General features: G+C 37.4%; 1 protein-coding gene across 4 annotated transcripts in view; it reads right to left on the bottom strand.

The window, feature by feature from the left end:
- Positions 1-26,433, bottom strand: part of LOC148864355 (uncharacterized) — a 33,152-nt gene continuing 6,719 nt past the window's right edge. Inside the window, exons 2-22 of one of the 4 annotated variants that reach the window (XM_088977623.1) lie at positions 22,594-22,848; positions 22,373-22,497; positions 16,589-16,633; positions 15,697-15,778; positions 15,519-15,587; positions 15,094-15,264; positions 14,942-15,007; positions 8,783-8,851; positions 8,591-8,662; positions 8,391-8,452; positions 7,985-8,263; positions 5,023-5,159; positions 4,808-4,902; positions 4,699-4,737; positions 4,562-4,621; positions 3,900-4,001; positions 3,704-3,755; positions 3,543-3,598; positions 2,103-2,167; positions 1,891-1,942; positions 1-578 (exon numbers count right to left, since the gene is read on the bottom strand). In XM_088977623.1, coding sequence (XP_088833749.1) covers positions 507-578; positions 1,891-1,942; positions 2,103-2,167; positions 3,543-3,598; positions 3,704-3,755; positions 3,900-4,001; positions 4,562-4,621; positions 4,699-4,737; positions 4,808-4,902; positions 5,023-5,159; positions 7,985-8,263; positions 8,391-8,452; positions 8,591-8,662; positions 8,783-8,851; positions 14,942-15,007; positions 15,094-15,264; positions 15,519-15,587; positions 15,697-15,778; positions 16,589-16,633; positions 22,373-22,497; positions 22,594-22,848 — 2,025 coding nt within the window. In that variant the 3' untranslated portion in view covers positions 1-506. The remainder of the gene's footprint in view (positions 579-1,890; positions 1,943-2,102; positions 2,168-3,542; positions 3,599-3,703; positions 3,756-3,899; positions 4,002-4,561; positions 4,622-4,698; positions 4,738-4,807; positions 4,903-5,022; positions 5,160-7,984; positions 8,264-8,390; positions 8,453-8,590; positions 8,663-8,782; positions 8,852-14,941; positions 15,008-15,093; positions 15,265-15,518; positions 15,588-15,696; positions 15,779-16,588; positions 16,634-22,372; positions 22,498-22,593; positions 22,849-26,433) is intronic. The other 3 variants (XM_088977624.1, XM_088977625.1, XM_088977626.1) reach the window with 3 other exon arrangements.

The following is a 26,433-nucleotide window of genomic DNA, read 5'->3' as shown; positions in this document are numbered from 1 at the left end:
TTGACTAACAAAAACCAATATGATAACTGGGGGTCCAAGGCTCTGGTTTCCAGAACAATCACTTGAGTCAGAAATACAGATTTTCAACTTAGATGATTAAAGAGAAAAATAATAAGCAAATTAAAAAGGGGGACCAGGGCCAAAAAACCTAATATTGACATATTCAATATCATGACAATTGCAATCTCCACAAAATACACTATCATTCCTGCCACCACCACCACCATCACAACCGCGCATTCTTCAGTGGCGATTTATTCAAAATAATTGGCCAATTAGCGAAACAAATGGCACTCTCGGCTAAAGGAAGGGCTCATTTCTCCATTTGAATGAATGAAAAGCAATGCACATTTTCTGAAGGATCTGATTTTCCTTATTTTTCATGAGGCCGTGAATCCTTAAAAGGACTTCCTCTGATAAATGGTTGGGAAGCATGATATGATAAACCATGATGCCTGCATCGCCCAGTCACCAAACTCTTTTCTACAGTTTCAGGCTTCAGTTTTTCAAGAGTCCTTTTCGCCCCTTCTGCTTCTATCTTCTTCCCGACCATATGCAGCATTTAACTGCTGTTGTAACTGTAAATGACAGATTAATCCATGTGTGAAACCAAACATCTTACTACAATGAAATTCTTCTTGTGATAATTAAATGAGTCATCCAAAGCACTAGTTCACTCTCCTAGTACATGTGGAGAATATACAGTGGCTATGGCCCCACAAATCACCAGGTTCAATCATAGTATTCAAGACACTAAGGCGAGGCTAGGCAACAGGGGGGCGCCTTGTTGCCTAGTCACCTAGGTGATGGACTTTTCACATATCCTAGGGTAGTTCCCTATGTTCCATAACCAACTTTCTTTAATAACTATCCATAATTTTCATAAGAAAATTATAGACTTCATGTTTAAGTCTAGAAAATCAACATATTTATGAGAAGAAAAAGAAGAAAGGAAAGAAAATTCAAAAAATATAGGGGCTGAACCCCTATTTTTGTTAGAGGAAAAGAAGAAAAGAAAAGGTGGCAGTGTTTGAAGTCATTGAGGGTTCAATACAGCAGTTAGCAATGTTTGTGTTGATTAAACCCTAACAAATAAGAAAATAATAAAAAGAAATTAGTTTATAAACACAAAAAATGAATATTTTTCTTTAATAATGTTTATTTTATAATTATAATCTCAAAAAAATAACAATATAAAAGTATTTTATTACACAGTATGCAAAACTGCTTGGTGACTGGGCGAGGCAAGCCTCCAAGGGCACCTTGTCACCTAGGTGCCCGCCCAGGCATCGCCTTGACAACTATGGGTTCAATATAACAATATGTAGCTTAGGAAGAACTGATTTCTAAAACCAATCTAAATCCAACTCAAGGAACCTAAGGTGCAAAATTTTACCTCATCCAACCTGCAAATTAATTCTCCAGCACTCGACTAAAGATCAGCTGAATGTAATTTACTTAACATAGTTATTGATAAAAAAAAAATTACTTAACACAGTAGGGCCTCATATCTATCTTGGGAACTAGGAGCAAGGGGAGGTAATGATTTATAGGCATTATGTGAATAAAGCTTTATATGCTTTCAGACCTTGTGTTGCTTCTAGCATTGGTGACTGAACTACACATTTACAGTAGACCTTAGAAAGACATGCTTACAGCATGCATAAGAAATAGTCAGGTCAGTTATGTGCCCTTAAATCATTTCTCACTACTTCAACACATGTCCTTTTTGGTCTTCCCCTACTTCTAGATCCTTCAACTTGTAACACTTTTTCTCACTGGTGCTATAGTCTTCAAGATAAACTACAGAAACTGGTTTTATAAAATATCGGGATAGTTTCTTACTAAAAAAGTAAATCGCCTAGATTTAAATGATCATTGATGATTTACCTGCATGTGTTTCAACTTTGCAGCAGTCAGCTCATCAGTCAGATTAATCATCCTACACAGAATAATTAAGTAATAAGATAGATAATATATATATATATATATATATATATATATATATGTATATATATATATATACATATATATATTATATAGATAGATAGATAGATAGAGAGAGAGAGAGAGAGAGAGAGAGAGAGGCTATAATGCCTGACCTAGTCTGCAGTTCTGAAATTTTGGTAAGTAATAACCGCTCCCTTTCAGAAGCAGCTGTTTCCACCTGTCAAAACAGCAGCCATAGACTTAATAAAAGAACACAGTCAGCAACTGTGCTAGTGTGGAACAGAAACTGTGCAACGTTGTCAGCTCTGACTGTCTGAATTTGAGTTACGTACCTCCCTTTCTTTGGGGTGTTGGGTATTTGTATTTCATCCTTAATTATGCAATAAAATTACTTGTTAACTATCAAAAGAATTGCGGGTTTGTAAAGAAAATAACTTCTTGAATAATGAAGCATCAAGGAGAACCAGGTGACAGGTGATGGGTTCTAGCTGATTAGGGGCTTCTGCTATTTCTTTTTTCTTATTTTGAATAAATTACCTTAAAAAATATATACAAGAGGGAAACAAAGAGCATTCTAAAGATAGAGAAATCAAATTGGAAAGAAAAGAAGTACAAAAATTCCATTTTCAGTTCATCCCATGGAAAAAAGCATTAAAACTACTCTACATGCAAGAATGAGTGGTAGAAGCAGTACCATCACCATTCCACAGTAATTGGGAATTAGACACAAAAAATGTGTATTATTCTCCCTTGGTGTGTGTTTTTAGTGAGGAGACACATGTACAGCATGTGGAACCCTAGAGCAACAAATCAGCAGTAGTCTTTTCCACAATAAAGGGGTATGCAGAGTCAAGTTTGATCTCTGGGATCCAGTTGACCAATGGATCAGGTCATTTGGAACCCAATCTTATGGGTGCCTTGAGAAGCATGTTCACAATCATGCCACCTTACAAGGTGCATTTTCACTTCAAGACTCATTCGCATGCTTCCTTGGTCCAACATTAGTTGGTGAGATGTGGTCACTTTTGAGCAAAGGAGAAAAGAAAGTCTATAAATACAGGAAGGGAAAGGGAAAAAGAGGGAGAGATGAGGAATAAAATGGCTGTCTGTCCTTTCTCTTGAACTAATCCAATAAGAGTTTACCACCTCTGGTCTCCTCTCCCCAAAGCTCTCTACTCTGTCACTGTCATAATGTAGCATCTTTCAATGAACTAGTCATCTAGTGACATTGATCAGGTTGAAAGTTCTAAAGGTCCCATCCAAAAAGGTTTTATCTTATCATCTTATTTAAGAACTAAATCCAAATCATGCAAATCTTATCATCTTTTGGATGGAGATTATCCCTTCATCCAAGAACCAAGCCAAGCTTTACTGTTTACATTTGAAATGTTGCTTTGCCATTTTGTTATGATTCAGTTGCCAATTAACTTGATCCAATATTTTCCGCTGGCCAAATTAATGAGAATTAGACTAAGCACTTCTATTAGAACCAAAGCAAGCCAATTCAAACTTGTCAAATAACATGAGACAGCCCCTTCCAGCACATTGGGCCCATTTCAACATTGCAGATGAAGGCATCAAAATATACTCACATTTGCATCATTATCCAAATTGCGAGGTAGTGGGGGCATCTTCCCACTTTGAAAAGCTGAAACATAATTGAAGCACTTTAATGGAACTTGTCAAACACTTCTAATTTCTACCTTAGAATAATACAACTGAACACATACAGAGGCAGATTTGTTTTACTTACCATCTACTACCTCAGCTTGTTGCAAGCTATTCAGAAGATTCATAATGAGATCCTGACAAATTAACAAAATAATATCGAAAAGGAAGATCAGCATTATGGAAAGGTAAAGTTTTTTTGAAGAAATTAAATTGTCTACCGAAAAAAAACCCCTCAAAGCTATCATGTAGAAAATCAAATAATTTTTTTTTTCTTTTACCTGTTGGAATGAGGTCTGCTGGAAAAGATTCTGAAGATAAGGCATGAGAACTGATGCAGGTACAGTACTGTTGGTTACTTCTTTAGGTGATGAATTGACAGGCTGACAAAACAGGAAAAAATCAATATTAATAAGATTGAACAAAGGTTAAGGTTCTAAGACACAAAAAAAATTCCAAATGCAATACGTTTTGGTAAAATTGATTATTGTTAAAGATTTCAAATATCCACATTCAATAACATATAATCAATATTCTCTTTACAGTGGACACACATGTTCATGACTGCATTTTTTTTTTTCATTTTTGTTAATAAGTACTGTACATTTTTCATGGTTGATGGATTAGTCTTTCTTTTTGTTCAACCTTCTATTTTTCCATGTTTACAGTGGGAAAATCAGAAAAAAAACGTTTCCTGTGAGGAAAAGCCTGACCCAAACAAACTCTTCAAGGAAACAATCATACACCACTAAAATACACGTTCAGAAATAGAAGGGTTACAAAGCATAAGCCACACCGAGAAGATAACTTCACAGAACAACTAGTTTAAGAACAGTGGTAACCAACTTTTAACCATAGCATAGGTTTTCTCAACCAATAAAACACCATCTTAATCAAAGCTTTAATAAGATTGATAAACAAGAAATGGTGCAGGTACACTAACCAACTTTTTCGCATCAGCTTGCCAGTCACCAACACTAGCAGACTTCCTCAGAGGTGATCCCTGGAAGCCACAAAATATGAAAAACAGAAATGTCGCTACAATTGAGAAAAAAAGTTTACAAAGATTGATCTACTCACCGGTGAAGTCCTTCTTGAAACAGTACATAATGGAATATCCTACATGCATATTTTAATTCAGTGGCAGTAATTTAATATAGGGAAAAGACATCATAAGAATGATGGATACCTTTACAAGGTCCAAATTTTCAGATGTTACTGAGAATCGACCTTTTATTTGAACCACGTTTGCCTTTGGCTTCTCCTCAAAGGAATCCCTGAATCCTATAGGAGAGAAAAAAGAATAAGTACCAGAATATTTGCATAAGCTATATACTGCTGCATATTATGAAATAACATGGAAATATATTAGCTTTTCCTGTGAAATCATCTAAAATATAGCACCTCCTGATGATCTTATAGGAGCTGACAAACTGTTTGCAGAAGCTCGGTTTGGAAGCATTAATGGACCACTAAAGCTGGGTGCTCTCCGTACTTCGTGCTTACCCTTCTCATTTGCTGGTTGACTCTCAATCTCACACCTGATAATAATGAATCTAGAAATCTCAGTTTTGTACAACCAAGAGAAAAAAAATCAGATAGTGTTATCAATGCATTAACTTGTGAATAACATGTTGACCAACTCGTAGTAGTTGGCCATACTGCAACTTTACATAATATGCATATCCTCAACTGTATAGTATCCATAGGTAGGGAGGGGCCCACTAATAATATTTGTAATTTGTGTGGACAGAAAAAGAAACAGCCCCACATATCTACCAAGTTGCAAGTTATGAGATTTTGGACCACTTGCTGCAATTGCTAAAGCTATATTGTTGGCCATATGCTGATTTGACTCTGGCAGCGAAAGATTTTTGTGCAAGGGGTGCCATCGCCATCCTATGGCTGATAAAAAAAAAAAAGAAGGGGTGTCATCCTATGGATTTGCTACTATTTGCTCTATGTTGGGTTTGTATGGAAAGAGAGAAGAAGAGTTTTTGATAAAATCTCTTTAGTGGAAATCTTAATTGGGAAACCAGAGAGAATATTGGTTTGCTAGGTACTGATCCTTAAGGGGTTTTGTAGGCTTCAACTAGCCAAGATCACTTTTGGCAGTATTGAAAAGATCTCACTATCTCAGTTCTCTTTTTGATGTGTAAAAGGGAGTTTACATGTAATAACCCAATAACCATGCAAATCCCCATAACTTGGGGCAGTTCATGGTTTAAAATGCCCCTAAATTTCCTAATATTTCCACAACATATTTTCATTTCCATGGGTAGCGACAGGAAACTCTACTGGAATCAACATATTCCCCAGTGAACACTACCAGCACAATGTGGAGTACATGAGATAGTTTCCACAACATATTTCCATTTCCATGGGTAGTGATACGAAATTTTACCGGAGTTGACATATTCCCCAGTGAACAATACTAGCACTATGTGGAATACAAGAGATAGTATTATAATATAAGTTGGTGAATATTGTAGATATGTAGAGTTGCAATGTTATTGCCCGCCTATTAGAACGATTTGCATTTTTTATGAGTTTTTCTTGAACTCATTATATCATGTAGTTTTGAATCTTAAGGTTTACAGGACAACTTCAAAACACTTTTTTTTTTTGTTTATAACCTTAGTTTCTTATCTTTGTTTAATGATTTAGAACAAGATAACTATTTAAAAAGGTGTGCTGCTTTTATCATTTCACAAAATACCATTTTATATTTTTGCATATTTTACAATGTTTCCACAATGTCTATAATTTTTACAATATTTCTGACATTTTCGACATATTCCTATATTTGAACGATCAACCTTTCCATTGACACCGACATTTTAAATCTTGGGGCAGTTCTCCCCTCTTTTATAAAACAATACAATATATAAAATACAAGATAGTACTATTATGCCTTTATGTGTTGCATAAATGTGTATGTGATAGGTACATAGTGAGAATATAGAAAACAAAACAAGATATAAAAGTCAGAGGAAAAGTGGAAGAATTATTTTAGGTTTTCTTCCAGATTGTGTTCTTATTAGAGAAGTGACAACCATGAGAACCACATCAGACTGGGATAGCAGTTCTTTTAATTTTTCTTCCAATCTAAAGAACAAAAGGTGAGAGCCCACTCCTACGGTCCTACCCTTCCTTTCTTCATGCTGTTTATGTTTCCCAATTACTAATTAAGTGATAAGACCCAAAAATAATTCACTCCAATTCCTTTCCTCATGTTGGTATGAAGATTTTCTATATCCTCAGTTGAAAATTGCACCTACAGTAATTCAGATAATGCAAGAAAAGAAGAAAAGAGAGAAAGAGAAAGAAAAAGAAAGAAGTTTCAGCAATAGGTTGTGGAAGAAGAAAAGAAGGGAAGAGAGAAAAGAAGAATTTGAACCTCTCTCTCTAGCCCACTTTCATCACTTTTATTAATAATTCTAAGTCTAAGTACAACTACTTGGATGCCCTTAATGGGGTGGCCAGCACTAAAGAAACAATTAAAGAAAATAAAAGAAACATAACTTTTAAATACTACTTAAAAGAAATAAAGAACACTAAGGCCCATTCGGCCCATTCTCATCACATCCTCCCTCTATTCCTAGAGTCAACCTCACTTGATAACAGAAGATGGCCCAAAGCAGTAAAAGAGAAAGGCACTCAATCACCTATTTTAACATACTGCCACTAGAATATAAGGTTATTAGTGCAATCAAAGTCCTTCACATATTTTGTGCACTCAATTACCTCTATTAAATATGTTTTTGTGCAGACAAAGTACTTCATGTGCAAAAAAGAAAATCATGACTTTTTGCATATTTGACCATAGGTAAAGCTCAAGCCAGTCTAGATGCATATGTGACTCAAGAGGTAGGGATAAACCAGTGATCTGAAAAAAATTAGTGAATTATCAAGCTTTCTATTAGTATCACAATTAGAACCTTATAATAACCGAACAGTCACAAGATTGGTGTCTATTTTACATACAGTTGGAGGCATATTCAAAGTAATCACCACTTGATCAGAAAAATAAAAGAAATGTGCATCATCAGTATCTAGTGGTCACTAGTCAGCAGGCTGTATAGCAGGATACATCAATTATTCATGCTGTAAAGAGGGTAATGGACCTAAAATTTTGGAAGCTAGATCAGATAAACCTAGCAATAAAAATGTCATAAAGATGATTCTAGACTAAAATATAACTCCTTTAACTCCTCCAACTTCTCCTTTTTAGCCAAAGTGGGTATGCAAACCCTGGAGCAATAATATGAAGTGAATTGAAAGATTGAACTTGAATACATCATAGAATTCTAGGTAACAGTGCTTCAAGCAGATGACAGAAATAATAATAGCAATCACAACAAACCTTTCAGAAGCACGACACCTTTCTGGTAGTGAATTATTAAGCACCATAGCAGGCATTAGTGGTCCACTCTGAGTTTGACGGCCTTTCCCTGTTTGACTTTTAGAGTGAGAATTCACCATGTCCTTCTGAGAGGTCGATGCTAGTGATTCACTGCTCGATTCTTCTATATTATTCCCTTCAGTTTTATGTTGATTGTTGGAGCCAAGCAAACCACTTTCTGAAACTTCTCTTGTGCCCAAGTATTGAGATTGTGATAATTCAGCACCTCTTATACTTCTACTGTAATAAAAATGTGCTAGAACGTGATTGATTTCATCATTATCATCATCACGATAGGTTCATTTGGCATAATTAAAAATCATACAAGATATTTAGGACTAACAAATTTAGGTCCAACAAGGCATACCTGCAATCATTGTCATTTGTAGAAATTGATTTTCCCAAACTAGATGCAGAAGCAGAGGTGTCCTGCCAATAGTAACCAAGTCTATCAATAACTTATTTTATATAAAATTAAGTTAAGAAAGTAATGACAATAAAATGATGCTCATTATAGAAGCACAAAGAATATTTTTGAAATCTGAGGAAGCTATTAAATCATCTAACCTTATCATCAACAAACAACCTCATGCTTTCACATTCTTCCTTTATTCCTGGAACATCATCATCATCCTGAATCTACCAGAATGATAGGAGAAATCCATAAAAACAATTCAACCTGGGTATTCAGTTCAGTTTTTTTTCTAATTATAGAATAGAATGGTACTTGGTAGTTGTGATGAGATAAATCTGCCATACCAGTGCTGCCTGGGCTTTCAAATCCTCAACATCAAAGTTCCATGCACTAACACCTCGTTTGTATTCACTCTGATAACAAGAAAAATGAGAACACAAGGGCACATGCAGGTGAACATACAAACACAATAAAGAAAAAAGGTTGTAAGATTAAGTACTTCCAAATGCAACAGAATTTCTTAATTAATGGAAACATGATCAATTATTGCTATTTCCCCAAAAATATAGATCATGCAGTTTTAAAGTGCATAAAAATATTATCCAGGTACTTACTTTATTGTCATAACTAAAAAATTATTGAGTAGAGAAAAACCAAGGTAAATGTCCACAGCAGAAATGCAAGCACATAAATAGTAGTACAGTGTGAAAAATGCAAACAGTTTAAAACATAAATCAACAATAAATAAATAAATACTCAAAAGAGAGGTTGGATCAGTCTGTTGAGGTTTCAGTTATAAATCAAACCAAAGTTTTTGGACTGAGTGGACTAAAACCATCGAGTGACATTTCAAATGATAACTCGGAAGCTGAAAAAATGTTATATAGAGATGGGCATGTTTTCTCAAGACCCACAAGAGAGAGGCCTTCAGGCAATCAATCAAATAGCCTTATTAGGCCCAAGGAGGGAGAGTAAGGCGGAATTGCAGATATGGTAGCAAGGAAAGAAGCAATGGAGAATCAAGTTACTTTTCCAATTCCTATACCAATTTCAGAATTTTTGGGTTATAGGATATTGACACTTTCAGTTTTTTTATTTATTTTCTACTTGTGGGTGTCTTAACAATAGATTTTTTTTTTTAAATTCCTATTTATGGTTAGTTTTCGACTTGCTATTTAAAATAATTCTCATAATTAATATTTTTATTCAACTCATGGTTTACTATTTTTTGTAATTTCCAGTGTCTTTAAAGTAAGTTAATTTAGTGAGATTAGGAAAGTGTTATTAGAGTTGTTTAGGAGTTGGATTCCTTATTTAAGAGTCTTAATGGGTTGGCTATGGATTTGTCTTAGTTCTAAAGCAATTAGGAGTTGTGCTGGGTCAATTTCCGGGTTCAAATTAGAGTCTGAAAAGGGACATCCGAGTTAATAAATTGAGTCTATAAATAGAGTCATTGTAATTGGAGTTAAAGGAGAATGATTTGATGAATTCTGGCTGTTGCCAGAAGTTTTTCTCTGCCCCCCCTCTCTCTCATTTCTACTTTTGAGCAATCTTTCTCTTTTCTGTTTACTCTAACAGCAAGTATTCTTCTCTTTTTTCTTATTTCTTTCTCATTTTTGGTTATGGAAAGCATTCTAATTGTTTCTTCATACATATCCTTCATCTCTAATCACCCACACCCCTCATTTACCCCACAGAACCCACCCACCAGACCCTAAGTTGATAAGACCCTTTCCTGTCCATCAGTTTGGTAATAGAGCCAAACCTGAAGATGATAAGTCTCATATCAAGAAGAATCAGAGCCATATCCAAGGGTGTCATGAAAAAACATGATAGACCTTACAATGAAAGAAGTCAATGATAAGATTGATGCTTTGGTTCGTAGCCATGAAGAAAAGAAGGATAAACTTCATGGTTTGGAGCAGAAAAATGCTGCAATAGATGACAAGTTTGAGCAGAAGTTTGCTGCAATAGATCACAAACTTGACATTTAAATTGCGTATCTTATAGAGAAGGGTATTGTTATCTGTGAAAAATTTTCAAATGCCACATCTACTGATGTGGACAGAAGCAAGGAAAGAAGCAATGGAGAATTAAGTTAGTTTTCCGATTACTGTACCAATTTCAGAATTTTTGGGTTATAGGATATTGGCACTATTTCAGTTTTTTATTTATTTTCTACTTGTGTGTGAATTTCTGGTGTCTTTAAAGTAAGTTTAGTGGGATAGGGAAGTGTTATTAGAGTTTTTTAGAAGTTGGAGTCCTTATTTATAACAAAGGGAAGGAGGTAGTTTTAGATGAAGACTCAATGTTTGGCAATGATGAAAGTGATTCTTCCTCCTTTGAATCCTCGAGCTTTGGCAGTGTGGATCCAAATTTGAAGATTAATTTGAATGAGATGAACGGAATAGTTGCTCCTAGAAGAAAAGGAAGAAGATTTAACTCAAGGAAAGGAAACAAAGGAAGTTGAGCAGGCTGCAGAGAACCAAAATTGAGCAGGTTGCATCCCCTCCTTTTGTAGAGGAACTTCATCCAATCTCTCAGCAACCACAAGGTGTACGGGCAGTGGGACAAGATATCAATCACCATGAAGGATTACTTGGGGTGCCAGAGAGGGCTGATGCTGCTGACTTCCAACCTCGAGTCTTCCATTCCCCTTGTTCACTTTCCAGGTCCTTCCACTCCAGGTACATGTGTCCTTTCAGTTTTGGTTACTGATGTGTGTGCTTTGCTTGTAACAAGTACACCAGCTACCCAGTTCAAAGGAGGTGAAGGGGACGGTGATGAAGAAGTGGAAGTAAGAGGACAGAAGGAGGGGGATGGAAATGAGGTAGAAAGAAGATTGGTGTTAATCTGTGAATGGCCAAGGACCTTAAACGAAAGGAAGGAATAGCTGATGAAGGAATTAAGAGTCAAGGTGTGGACAGTACAATGGAGGAATTGTTGGAGAAGGATAAGATGGGTCCAAATTTAGGGGTCATTAGGCAAAATCAAGGGGCCCAAAATGAGGAAGGGAATCAACAGATCAGAGTGTACTCCAGGAAGAGCAAAGGAAGAAAGAAAAGAAAGAAGAAAAAAAGACAGAGGTAGAAAGGCTTATCTTCGATGCTGAAGGTGACATTGAGTTTAGCGGGAAAGGAGATAGAAGGAAACACCTTAAGTAGGGAGGTTGATATAAGGAGGAGGGCTTAGGTTAAAAGTTGAAGTCATGAAAAAATAATTAGTTGGAATGTAAGAGGTTTGGGGAGTGCAAGAAAAAGAAGGGTAATCAAGGATCTGCTGAAAAGGGAAAATCCTGACAGTCTTGCTACAAGAGACTAAGGCCCATGTTTGGTTCAATTCCCATTCTTTCTCATTCTTACCCAAGATGAAATTCTAAAATGGACAAGAATGGGTAAAAATAGGCAGAATGAGAAAATATTGCTATGAACCTAACACTTTTTTCCTAAGAATGAATTTTGATGGTGTGCGATCTGACGCTCCCTATTGGCAGACAGCTCAGACGTCAGACTAGGTAGGTTGCTTGGTCGAGCTGTAAAGAAAGAAAGAAAAGATCAGAGTCCTCGGGCTGCTTTACCCGGTGTGGGAACTCCGATGCTTAAGTTGCTAACCAAAGTCAGGTCAGATTGGTGGAAGCAGGTTGCCTCTTATGCCGACCTGAGATCTGGCCTAGCTGTTCACAGTTCGGCCTATTGGGGTGGTTGTCACTCTGCTATTTTGCAATGCCACGTGTCATGATATCATTGGAGGACCAAATTACCCCTCATCAAATTCTTTTCAGATTGACAAGTGTCCTACGTTGCTCAATTGCATTATTCAAAAAATAAAAAATTGTTGGTATTCATAAACCGCTAACCTAGGTCTCCAAAACTGTTAGCATAGATGTTTAGTGATGGATAGCCGACAATCAATGTTTACCAATTGGCATAGATGTTTTCTAAAAGTACTTCCGTAAAAGTGCTTTCGTAAAAAGCACTTCCGTAAAAGTGCTTTTATAAAAGTGCTTTCATAAAAGTACTTTTCATAAATTTACTTTTATGAAAGTCCGTTTGTATAAAAGTACTTATACTAAAGTGTTTTCATAAAAGCGCATTCATGTAAAAGTACTTTTGTAAAAGTGCTTTTGCAAGAGTATCTATGCAGTAGTTTTGTAGGCAGAGTTTCCTCAAGAATGAAAATGAGCAAGATGGGGCATGACTATTTTTCATGCTGCAGGCTACTCAATTTTTATGCTATGGGCTGATTTTTCATTCTAAAAAGAATGTGGGCCATGGCAAGAATGTTGTAACCAAACACTAATGTTATTCATTCTTTCCCATTCTTGCCTAGAATGAGAAAGAATTAAAAGAATGAGGCCCAGAGCAATGAACCAAACATGGCCTGAGTGTCTCACTAGGCTGTTGAGTCTTCTTGCTGAAGTATGTTTGGATCCCTCTGAACCAGATAAACTGTTTTGGTCACCACAGCCTAAAGGGTCCTTCACTTGTGTTCTTTCTTCAGGTCTCTCTGTCAATCTCCCTCTCAATAGTCTTTTCCTATTAAGGAAGTTTGGTGCAGGCCATTCTCCCTAAGGTTATGGCCTTTTGTTGGGAAGTGTACTACGGGAAAATAAACACCTCGGATAATTTACAAAAGAGAAGACCATTCCTTTTCTCTCTCCTAACTGGTGTATCCTTTGCAGGTCCCATGGTGAAGACTGCTACTATTTACTAATTTCATGATCCTTTACTTCGGAGTTGTGGTATTGATTCTTTTTGTTGTTTGGGTGCAGGTGGAACAGGCCAGCTGAAGTAAGCTTACATTTTGATCCTTCTACTTTTGCCTGGCACCAAAGAAGAGGGAGACTAATGTGGAGATGCACAAGAGCAGCATTGATTTGGACTGTTTGGGAAGAAATGAACGCTACAGTGTTTCAAGATTAGAGAAATATACAAAAACTAAAGGACTGTATCTTGAACAGGGCTGTCCAGTGGTTGAAATACTGGAGCTTTTCCATCATTTCCCCTTTAATAATTTTTGGAGAAATTGGGCTGCAGTGTTAAGTAGCTCTTCCCTAAAGGCTAGAATAAGTGCAAGCTGGGTACCTCCTCCTGTAGGTGTCTTGAAGCTGAATTTCAATGGAAGTAGTCAAGATAATCCAGATCCTTCTGGATTGGGAGGGGTTACAAGCAATGAAGCTGGAAATGTGGCACTTCTCTACTCAGGTCCCCTAGGAGTTGGGGATTCCACTAGGGCAGAGTTGTAAGCTGCAATTCAAGGTGTACAGTTCAATTCAGTTAGGCATGGTATAGTTGCTAAGTGGAGGAGATTCCAAGGTGGTAGTGGGATGGCTACAGAATCCAGAGTCTGCAGTGTGCTGTTATAAGAATGAAACCAAGAGGCTCAAGTGGTTAACAAGGGGTCTGATTGTAAGAGTACAATGTTGGGCGATCAACCAATGCTTTGGCTGATCGTCTAGCCAAGCAAGGGGTAGCCAGGGATCATTTATTTTGGGCACAGTTGTAGTTTGTTGTTGCCTTACAGTGTATGCATCTCGCAGCTCTCCAAGAATACTTGTATCAGTTTATTAATTTAATATAATGAACTACTTTACTTATCAAAAAAATTATCCAAACTGGGGAAGGTTGAAGATGCTACTCACAGAACTTGTTTTAAGCATACTGCAAATATGAAGTAGAAATATGCATTTGGATTGTAATATGACACCTACCAATAAAACTAAAGGAAAATTGGGTGGAGAATATAAAACTATGAGCTACCTATGGAAAAGGAAAAACTGAAGGGAAATTTTTATAAGGAACCTACAATATTCAATGTGCTTCAAGTAACTGAAGGTTGTGCAATCAAGAAAAAGTATGTATAGAGTTCACAGAAATAAGGATGAAGGGACATATGGATGACAAAATCGGGTGGAGTAATGAGGGGAATTAAACTAAAACTGAATCTAAGGAAAGACAAAGATAGTGCTACTTGTAGACAATGCGAGAAAGTTGATTGAAATGGTTTAGTGATGATCAATGCACCAATGAAAATGAGTGACTTGGTGCAAGTCAGAGGTTCTTAAAGAAAAATGCAACCTGTTGCCAATAGGAACATCTAGAAACTTCCCCATGTGGTAACCTAGATGCAAGATGTCGCCAATAGGAAGGACACTATAGAGATGCATTTTAAATCATAATCTCAATATTTTTGAGATGGGTTAAATTGGGGTATATTTTTGATATGCTGATAATATATTAAATTATGGATGTATAGTTAAGAAATAAATACAGATAAGTATCCCTATCAGTTTTATAGACCGACAAGGTTTTTTTTTCGTTTTTGACAATTCGGACAAGGAAAAATTTCCCAACTAAAATGAATAAAAATACATGTTTTCACATGTTAGGTTGCTAGATACATCCCCTAATCACTTATCAAAAAAGACGAGAAATTCCTTGATTATTTGGGGAAAACAAATTTCAAAACAAGTATATCCATAACTATGACTAGGTATTTCCAACCTGTGATAATGCTTCTTGTTCTGCTGAAGGCATTTTCTTGAGAGCCAGTTGTGCTGCGTCCTTGAGCTGCAAGAAGGTCGTAAGTTCAATATAGCAAAACTTCAGGAAGAGAATAAGAAAGAACTTTGCAGCACATTGCTTAGGTGGCTAACCTGGAGGGCTTTTACACGGTCCCAAAGTGGAGGCAAGTCGGTTAATAAATTCTTCACAGAAAGCTCTGGGGGCTTTGCATGCTTGAAAAAAGAATGCTTCAGTAATTTTTCTGCCGTAGGTCTCTTTGTTTGATCTTTTACCAAGCACATAGCAACCATTTCTTTGAAAGACTGGTCACAACTGGAAATCCTTTAATTAGAATATTAATCACTGCTAAAAGAGAACTATAACAGCCAATTGAAAATATGCTTTAAGTAACCTAACTTATAAAGCATATTATGAGTTATGACATAAATTTGTTGATCTATATCTTAATCTTTGCCATGCATTCACGTGAAGCAAAAGTTAGAAAGATGAAAATTTTGCTCGTGTGAAGGACAAAGTTAACACAAAATCCTTAACTAGCCAAAAAGACCACTGATACCTTGGAGAACCTTTTATCTCGATCATAATCAAGTCCAGGAGGGGCATTCTGGATGGTCATGAGGAGAACCTGGCAGGAGAGTAGAAAAGAATTAGATGTTTTGCTCATTTATGTAAAGCTTTCCAAAATACATGCTTAAAATGTATTAGTCTGCAATTTCCATATTGGATGTATATACCTTCATCGGAGGGTATTTTGAAAAAGGAGCATGACCGTGAGCCAATTCCAGAGCTGTTATCCCAAATGACCAGATGTCAGCTCTGCAAAATATTCATACAATGATAATTATTTATAAAAAATCATAGTACAAAACTGTAGTAAATAATTTGCTTTTGACATCATATAAACAAAAACCACATATTGTGTATGTAAAATCATTTGGAAAATATAAAAAAATCATAATAAAGTACTAATTATTTGGAATGATAATTACTAGAACATAGAGGTGGAAGAGGGGAACTAGGGGCAAACTTTAGAGAGAGAGAGATCTGCCAACATCATGGTTGTGTGTTGGCAAGACAGGATGAATAGGAACCAACCTTGGGGCGGGGGTCAATTTCCCAAAGGGGCAGTTGAAACTAGCCCATGAGAGGTGCTTGGCACTGGCACAATAACAGGGTCAGATTCGGATTGGATCCGGCCACATCTGAAGCCAATCCAAAATCTGGTCAAATCTAGGGGTCTCAGGTTAGATTTGGATTCGATCTGAGCTTATTTCTTTATTTTTAAAATAAAGAAAAACCCAAAATTAATTATCTTTAACCATACATATAGAATAATTCTACAGAAAAATGTGAAGTATCCAAATCTGAAAAAATCAGATTGGGTCTTGGTCTTTTGGAATCCATTGACAGCTCTACTTGGTACACTGTATATAACCACCACTCTTTATCAGACTAATAGAATATACATTACTGATAAAAAATGTTCTATAAATATAATTATTTCTCTAAAGTTGCCAAAAAATAAGAACTTTGCTTCATGAGCTGTAAGGCTTTCTACAGGTATCTGCGGCATGACTCCAAGTTCTCCAGCTATGCTATTTATTTTGTAGATGGTACAATACTCACTTGAAGTCATATCCGCTTCCGGGCTGCAACACTTCTGGAGCCATCCTGCAGAATAAAGATAATTTGGAAAGCAAATCAGGTAAATAATGGATGATGCATGATAGAGAACAACTAAAACATCCAATCAAAAGAAAAAAGAAAAAAAAAACTCATAACCATCCCACACAGTTTCACAATAAGTTTCTGCAATAGGGTGTATCATGTATTGAGTTTCTAAGTTGAAGTCTCAAAGCAAACCATCTCCAAAAACAGAGATGGTTGCTTAAGATGAACCTAAAAGATTGAAACAAAACAGTGTTATTTTTAAAACTAAGTTTTCTTATAATATTTGGAATTTTGCTTTTTAGAAAGAATGCCTGGAACTCCAACAACTAGTAACTTGGTGAGGTTGAGGAACAACTTATTAGTACGGTAATAACTGTTCACCTACTAAAGTTTTTGTTTGAGGGATGGGATTTCTAGTGCATATTTAGTTCGGCATTAGACACCCTAACAATGCACATTTTGATAATCTTTTCAACGAATTTTGTAAGACTACCTACTTCTACTACTACTACTACTACTACACACACACAAAACATATTATCAAGGAAACTAGGCAAGGCAAGATAGCATAGCATCTAGCCTTCTAATCCACAAATCACACAAAAAAAGATAATGATAACATGGAGTCTAATAAAGCAACCAAGAAGTAGAATACATAATGTAGCATGCTAGTAATATCAATTTGTAGTGGTTTAGAGTATGCTAAATCCAAGGTCCTCTTTTCCTCTATTTCCATTCCAGATTATAGGGAACTAACTGAAATCACTAAGCTCCTATCAAAAAGCTTAAATTACTAAGCTGAATCTATAATAAGATTTTGGGAAATCAAATGGAAGCATGCACCCAAAGTCCTACAAGATATGAGATTACCACTTAGGCTAAAGGAAAATCTTCTAAAATGGTTACTAGGCCAGCAATTTTGTATGGAGCTTAATGGTGGGCAGTCAAAGAAACATATCAAAATAAATAATAATAAGTGTAGTAGAAATGCAAATGTTGACATGAATGAGTGGGAAAACTAGAAAGGATAGGATCAGTTTTGAAGGAACCTAGGATTCATTCCAATAGATGATAAAATAAAGGAAAGTAGACCTTGCAGTACCAAGGTCTCCCTTTAGGTGCCAACCCAAAGGAGAGTAGTTTTTGGACCCCAGTTTTGGAAAAGTTTGAGAAAAGATTAGTTTCTTGTAAACTATATCTGATTAGGGGTAGAGTAACCTTACTGAGAGCCACCCTAGTGTAAGTACATGTGGTTCCCCATGTCTATGAACGCAATGAAGGTATCAAACCAAAACCACAGAAACACCTGTGGCGACACGGAAGCCACCAAGGGCTTGCGGTGAACCCATCCATAACTCATCATAGGCTTGCATGAGCTCAAAGCCATCGTGGACCTGCAACAAGCCAAAGTTACTTGTGATGAAACATCCGGCAGATGACGGAGCAATTAAGCAAACACGTCATACTAGCTTTGACGTCATCTGCGCCACATAAATACGGGAGACCCAATAAGAGGAAGTACTCACATGTGTCATGAGAATCCTCGAATGAAAGGAAACTTCGTCCTAGGAAGATCTCACTCAACACATGGCGAAACCCCAATAGTGTCCTCTTGGCAATCGACATCGAATCAAGGATTCCCTTTCCAAGTAGGAATCAAACCCCTTTTTGGCTCCTTCTCTTTAGGGCCTAGGAGCCTCCCCTTATAAAAAGGGGAATAAAGTGTAATGGGGGCACAATTCTATCAACCTTGACAACTCCGTTAACCTTTGCTACCCAAACCTTTCTTCGTCCTTCAAGGAGACCACCAATACCTAGCCTTACTACCATACTTGCACCTAGCAAACCTGTCGGTGTATTACTTCTTTGTTTTTAGGATTCCTGCTAGGGAGGCTAAGAAGTTAGAGAGATTAATGAGAAATTTTCTTTGGGAGACGGAGGAGGAAAAAAATGATCATTTTTTTTATCAATAACAAAGATTTCATTAAGAAACAAATAAAGATACAAGGGGAGATAACCTTTCTTATCTCCCCTAACAAGAAACAAAACAAGATAAAACATTATAGTTGTTCCCAAAACAATGTATCCTTGTTTACCCCTTGTTTTGCTAACCCATCAGCAGAGGAGTTAGCACACCTCTTGACCCAATTTACTTCATTTTCCATGTTTTTGGTTAACCACTTGAATCTCTTCTTTTCATTGTTGCACCTCCACACCCCATTTTTGTCTTCAGCCACTCCACCACCAGCTTGGAGTCCCATTCAATGATCAACTTTTGTAAATTTAACTCCTTAGCTCTCTGAACACCTTCCAATGCCGCCAAGATGTCAGCTCTAAGAGAGTCATCAGGTTCAATTGGACCCGAGAACAAGACAATTATTGTCCCTTTCTCATCTCTTAGAACACCCCCAATACTCGATGGCCCTAGGTTGCCAAAACTGCTCCCATCAAAAGGGGGGGGGGGGACTGGAACTACGACTTCTTGACCCGGGGCTAAAAAAGCAACTTCTCTCCACTTTCTTAAGTCATCCGATGACGCACTATTGAATAGCTCCATAGATTTAAGCCAATGTATTACCCTGATACAAATTACCTCTAGAATAGGTTCCTTGCTCCTCTCCTTACCAAAGGTTATTCTGGAAGTTCTTTCTTCCCAAATGGTCCAAATGACAGTAGCCCTTACACAACGCCACATCATTCTTCCCCTTTTCTTTGGCAGTTTGAAAAACGAAGGTGCAAACAACCTTTTCACATTTGGTGGCGAGTTGCACCTACATCCAAACAACAAAGAAAACCATTCACATAAACCTTTAACAAAAGTACAAGAGATTAGTAAATTGTAGCAATTCTCACCATCAACCTTACAAAGATAGCATCAGCAAAAGGGGACAAACAACTCTTTGGTCTTTTCTTTTTAAGTCACAAGTGTTGATTCTTTCCAGGTATGCTTCCCAACAGAAACTTCCAATCTTAGGCAGGATAGGTTTACTCCTCACCTCTTTAACAGGGAAGGATGGACCCCCACTAGCTACCGAAAGGGTTAGGGCATTGAAAAAGACAAGGTACAATTTAATTCGGAATCCCTAATAGCCTTCCTCAAACCTAGATCCCAATTAAACCCCATCCTAGAATTAGAGGGAACCAACAAGGTAGAAATAGGCTCATTTTTGTATGAAGATAATGCAAACAACGAAGGAAAATGATCCCTCAAGGGGATGTCCCCTACCCATACTTGTTCCCAAAACTTAATAGAGTTTCCAGAATATACATTATACCTGATCCAAGGCAAGAACAAAGGAAGAATAGCTTGGATGGATTTCCACGGAGATGCTTTTGTAGTCCTTGCTCTAATTCCAGTGTTCTGGCCATTTGCCGCTAGCCCATGTATGCTCACCACTACCTTGGGTTTAGGAAGGCTAGTTCTCAAGAATAAAGCTCTCTTAGGAAAATGGTTGTGGAGGTGGCCCATAGAAAGGGAGAGATTGTGGCATGAAGTGATAACTAGTATACATGGTAGGTTGGAAAATGGATGGGATGTCGGTGTATTGCGTCGAGCTACATTGGTAACTCCTTGGAAAACAATTCAGAGTGTCCTCCCTAATTTCCTCAATTTTGCCAGGTATGATGTCTGCTCTAGTAACTCTATTTTATTTTGGGAAGACATTTGGGTGGGTAGCTCTGCTCTTAAGGATCGATTTCCTTTCCTCTATTCCCTTTCACTCTACAAGGAAAAAGCTATCTCTCATTTTCTTCCAACACTTGTCTCACCTTCCTCCTTGAGTTGGGACTTTGGATTTCGTAGGGGCTTGAGGGATCATGAACTTATTTGTGTTTAAGACCTTTTGTCAATTCTTGGTGCAGTTTTTTTGGACCCTCTTAGATTGAATGCGAGATTATGGTCCCCTCATCCAAAAAGGTTACTCCATATGCGCCTCCTTTTTTAAGACCCTTTGCTCTTCCCTGGGACAGTTGGGTTTTCCGACTAAGGAGAATTGGTCTAGAACAGGCCTTTCATGTGTTTGTCCCCTAACTGGTGTGTACTTTACAGGGCTAGTGGTGAGGATTTGCTCCCACTACTTTTATTCTGTTCTTTTTCTGTTGCTCTTTGGCATTGGATCTTTGCTTTGTTTGGGTGCAGGAGGAATCTGACCATAGAGGTAAGTCAGCAATTTGATCCTTCCTTTTTTGTGCGGCCTACAAAAAAAGGTAGAACTATGTGGAGATGCATTCGAGCAGCTGCCTTGTGGACAATTTGAGAAGAAATAAATCTGAGATTATTCCAAGAGAAGGAAAGAAGCATTCAGTCTGTAGAGGATTGCATTTTGACTATGGCAATCCACTGGCTGAGAACTCTGGACTCCTTTCACACCTTTTCCTTTGATGATATCTAGAGGAACTGGATAGTTGTGGCAAACAGTCATACTGGACAGGACAGCATACCAGCAGTGTGGGTGCCTCCTTCTGAAGGTTGGGTAAAGCTGAATTTCGATGGAAGTAGCCAAAGAAATCCAGGCCCATCGAGGATAAGATTGGTGCTGAGAGATAAGGACAGCAACATTTTAGCCTTGTTCTCAGGCCCCGTGGGAATAGGAGACTAACAGAGCTAAGTTATTAGCGGCAGTACAAGGTATTCAGACTGCAGACCGATTAGGAGTTCAGAATCTGGCAATTGAAGGAGACTCCAAAGTTGTTGTGGGATGGTTGACAAATCCAGACTCATTTATATGGCGATACAGGGACCAGTTGAGGAAAGTTAATTGGATCTCAAGGAGTATGACTATTACCCCTCTTTGGGTGGACAGAACAGCAAATACCTTAGCGGATGGGTTAGCTAGGCAAGGGGCCTCAAGGGAACAATTATTTTGGGCAGCACAGTAATTTTTTTTTTTTTGTTTTAGCTTGATGTATTACTTTGTTAGGAGAGGTAACAGCTTGTGCCTCTCCATGGGTATCCTATAATGACCTAACTTCTTGATCTGTTCTTTAATAAAAGCATTTTCATTTATCAAGAAAAACAAAGGAAAGTAGACTTAAATGGTTCAGTCACATGCAGAGAAGACCATCCACAGCACTAATGAGAAGAAGTGATCTATATTACAAGTTGAAGATTCTAGAAGAGCTACATGCAGACCAAAAAGGACATGGACTGATGTAGTAAGAAATGATTAAGGGCCCAATAATTTAACAATAGACATGGCACTGAACAGAGCAGAATTATAAAACAGGACTCATGTAACTGAACCCATATAGTTGGGATAAGGCTTAGTTGAGTTGATTTGAGTTGAAATGCATCATCATTTGTGAAGAAAAGTTTTTTAGCAGATTTTGCAGGTCCAACTTCCCTTTAGGTCCTTGATCTACATCAATCTCCAGGAGGTTGATCAAGCATTACCAAGATTGCTACATTCATATCCTTTGTTAGAACTGTTACTAAAGCTCTTCCTTCCACATTACAATCTACCTTTTAACAAATAGAATGTCAACTTAATCTGAACCTGTTAGGTATATTGTGGGTCTAGATGTATCTTCTGATTAACTGTGTTTTAATTGTCAAAGCAGATTACCAGAGGAATGAAAATCATGGAAGCTGGTTTCAGATTTAGATTTTTGTTTCTTCAGGGAGGCAAACACTCTTGTTGCTGATTAGCATGACTTTATAATTAGTTGGACTAGAAGCTATATTGGGAAGAAAAGATTTAATTGGAAACGGATTAGTATTAAGGAAAGGTAATATCTCACCAACATGGAGTTCCCACAAATGTGTTTCTTGAGCGTTGCCTATCACCTTTATCAAACATGCAAGCTGAAACACCAAAATCGCCAAGCTTGACCACCCCATTACGATCAAGAAGGATATTGCCAGCCTGAAAAGACAAATGTTACCAAAACTTTTCTTATGTGGATTGCCCAGGAAATAAATAAGGCTGCTGAAGATGTTATGTCAATTGCAATTAACTAACCTTGACATCACGATGGATATGTCCATGTCGATGGAGGTACTCCAATGCCTTAAGGGTTTCTTTAAGGATAGAACCAATTGCAGACTCTTCAAACCCATCTGAATATGCTACCTTCATAAGGTGCAGGCAAGAACCCTCGGCCATGAATGGCATGACCACCCAGAGATTCCGGTCAACAACAAATGAACAATATGCCCTTATTACATTTGGATGATCTATTAAACTCATTGTTTGGGCCTCCCTACGTATATCATCCTACAACAAAGGAAAATCCCCTTCAGATGAATCATCCAAAAGAAATATAGTGCATAACAAGGTCAAAACCAGCACTTGTTTTGGGCTATAATAAAATTTAGGCTGTTGGAATACACCACCATGTATTTTGTACTAAATCAAAAACCATCATCTAATAAAATTTATTTTTTTGATCAAAAAAGGGTCAAAACCAGTATTGTCAGATCTAAACTGGACCAGACAGTTGGACCACCAGAAATGAGAACCAGCAGCCAAAATGGTTTTTGGGCTGCCTAGTTCTCAGGAATGCTGGCTTGATCAAATACATGTTCAAAAGCCTCTCATACCCCATTTTTTTTTCTTTTTTTATCAATAACATTTCATTACTTAATCACAAAAGAATTACAGAGAGGAAGATAAACTTTCTCATACCCCAAAATATTTATTGTTTCAAGTTTATTCTGATAGAAAATAGCTTCAAAAGATATTCTAGAATTGCTTTCTGTTTTTAAAATTTTTCTTTTTTTACATTTTTTATTTGAATGAGTCAAACGGTTGAACCAGATAGACCTGTGACTAGTCACTAAAACGGTTCTGTGTCCTGTCCATTTCTGACAAAATTGGTCCAAAACCACACGTTTTCATTTCTGACCCTTGACACATTCACCATCTAAATCCAGTCCTCCAAAATTATTGCTCTTGCACAGATCCATCAATGAAAATAGTGAACAAAGGGTGACAAATCAGAAATATGAATATTCACATCCCTAAACCACTCATAAGGTGATTCAGACTCCAATATTTTATCTCTCCATTTGGCTCAACAGAATTAATAATTCATTACCAGTGTTTTAAAAGGCATGGGAGGCGTACGCCTGGAGGCATGCCTCCAGGCGAGGCGCTCCCAAAACGCCCCAAGGCATATGCCAGAGGCGCTGACACAGGTGCAAGAGGCGTACGCCTCATGCGCTTTTTTCATGAGACGTGCTAGAGGCATACGCCTCATGTACCTCATGCACATCTTATATTTTTTTATCATAAACAGTAACTTTCATTAGACAGATTAAGAGAATACACTGTCACCACCCAGTTAAGGGTGTTTACCCCAAGAAAAGCACTTTCTAATTACAGAACAGCCCAAAACAAGTTTTCCCTGAAAGTTCCTTGCTTTGCAAGGGTGTCGGCTAGTCCATTCGCTGACCTCCTTGTCCACTTGAACAGTGCCCCAACCTCCCTTGTTAAGCAGTTTATTTCCCTCATGAATTGTCAATGTACCCAAGCCCCCAAGTTATGTGACTGCAACCACCCAATTAATAGTTTAGAGTCCCCTTCTACCTCAATCTGGTGTAAGCCCCATTGTTTAGCCAGCCTTAGACCTTGTAGGAAGGCCATAATCTCTGCTCTCAAAGAGTCTCCATCACCTATCGGACCTGAATATAGTGCAACCAGTCTGCCCTCCCTGTCTCTGAAGACTCCTCCCACCCCAGAGGGACCCGGGTTTCCTAAGGAGCTCCCATCGAAGTTCAGCTTCACCCATTGATGTGCAGGAGGGATCCATTGCTCCTTTAACACAGACCTCAATGAAGAAGGGTTTGCCATAGTGTACCATCCTCTAAACAAATCATCAGCTGAATAATCTTTAAATAAAGGGGATGCTTTAAACCAATGAATGACCTTGGTAGATATGCAGTCAATGATTTGCTCCTTAGATCTTTCAGAACCCGGGAAGATCCTATTGTTTCTTTCTTCCCAGATTGACCACAAAACAGCTGCTCTTGTTGCTCTCCACATTGCTCTCCCCTTCTTTGGAGCTCTAAAGAAGTTCGGATCAAAGAGTCTTACTACATCCGAAGGAGGGGTCCACCTGCATCCAAAGAGAGAGGAAAACCAATTCCAAACAAAGGATACAAAAGGACAGGATATAAATAAGTGTGTAATGGTCTCGCCACAGGCCAAGCAGAGGCTACACACGTTGGGTGAAAGGCAGTAGTTTGGCCTTCTTTTTATATAAAAAGACAAAAAAAAGGAAAGGAAATGAAAAGAAAGGGGAGGGAAAGAAAGAGAAGAAAAAAAAGAGAAAAGGAAAGAAAAGGAAAGGAAAGGGAAGGGAAGAAAAGATTAGGGGAAAGAAAGTGGTTTGCCCCCTGCCCCTTCGACTGGGGGGCTTCGCCCCCCTTTCGATGCAGCCCAATTTGTTTTTTTTTTTTTTTTTGAGTTAGGGCGCTTACGCCTCCTTGTGTTCAGGAGGCTTACACCTCACGCCTCTAGGTGGTGGAACACCTTGTGTCACGCCCCTGCGTTTTAAAACATTGTTCATTACCTTTATGACTAGGTAACTTAAAAGTTTTATTCTGACTTTTTAAGTTTTGTTTTCGCTTAGGACTCCAGACTCTCATTGAAGTCAACTATTTTAGGTAAGAAAACTATAGGTTCATAACTTCCCTTCTGAGCATTATTTCAGAGATCAAATTTTAACTGCTTAACTTAATTAGGCATCATTACAATTCAATTATCTTCAAAACAACCCCAGGATTTTATGGATCTGATATGAACTTCAAGAACTATGACCGACTTAACAGGGTATTAATTTTCTAATAGGATTTGAATTGATTGTTGAAAAGTTATACTTTATATTCTTCTGGCATTTTCTTAATAATGAAAGGAGCTCACACGAGGAATTCAGAACAAAATGTATGATTTTCAACTTAGGGAGCACATTGTTGTTGTTTTTTGATCAATAACTGTTAAAACTTTTATTAATTATGATGGAAGAGAATGTTTTTGTTGGTTGAACTTCTTCAAAGAATGTTTTTATTGGAAATGGTAACTTTTCAAGGACTAAAATTAAACAGTGTACAACTGTTGAACATCGAAAATAAGGTGTCGACGCCTCGTTCTTCAAAGAAATTTGATAGTTACTTACCAAAAAGAAGAAAATATTTGGTAGTTCTTCTTTGATCTTTTTTAATCCATATAATTGAACCACAGAACCCACATCCCAAATCTTTTTTATTTGCATCTATGACCTAAAACCCTAACCAAGGTACATATCTTAATAAAAAATATCAATACCAATTTCTCCTATATTTAATAACTCTAAAAACCTTGAGATCACACTTAAGAAAACCCAAACTAGACAGTTTCCATTGATTGAATAACAAAATTTCCTCCTCTGTTAAGTAAGGTTTAATCCTTTATGATCTGCACCTGTAGGAGGTTTTACCCTTTTGTTTTGGCATCAGAAGAAAAGGTCTCACTCCCTATGCACCCATTCCTATACCTATACCAGATCTACCAACTTACCAAGAGAGAAGAACCCAACAATCCAAAAATTTCCTAGGCTTGGTTGGGTCTTCATTTCATTTCTTGAAAGACACCTACAACTTCCTAAACAAGGACTGAACTATTATTTGATGGCATAAAACAAAGAAGGGGTATGGTATATGATGGAGTCGGCGGTACCCAAATCCTATCCAGATCCAGATTTGTATTTAGCAGGTTTGGATTCTCATAAGGATCCATATTCTAAAACAAAGCCAGTGCAAATCTGAAAGGATCCAAGAAAAATGTAGACAAGGTAATGGAATATGGACACTATCATGTATG

The sequence above is a fragment of the Nelumbo lutea genome, chromosome 3 (genome assembly GCF_056320005.1).
Source record: "Nelumbo lutea isolate HS-2025 chromosome 3, American lotus-T2T, whole genome shotgun sequence".
Taxonomy (NCBI): Eukaryota; Viridiplantae; Streptophyta; class Magnoliopsida; order Proteales; family Nelumbonaceae; genus Nelumbo; species Nelumbo lutea.
This window is presented reverse-complemented; position numbering and strand designations above follow the sequence as displayed.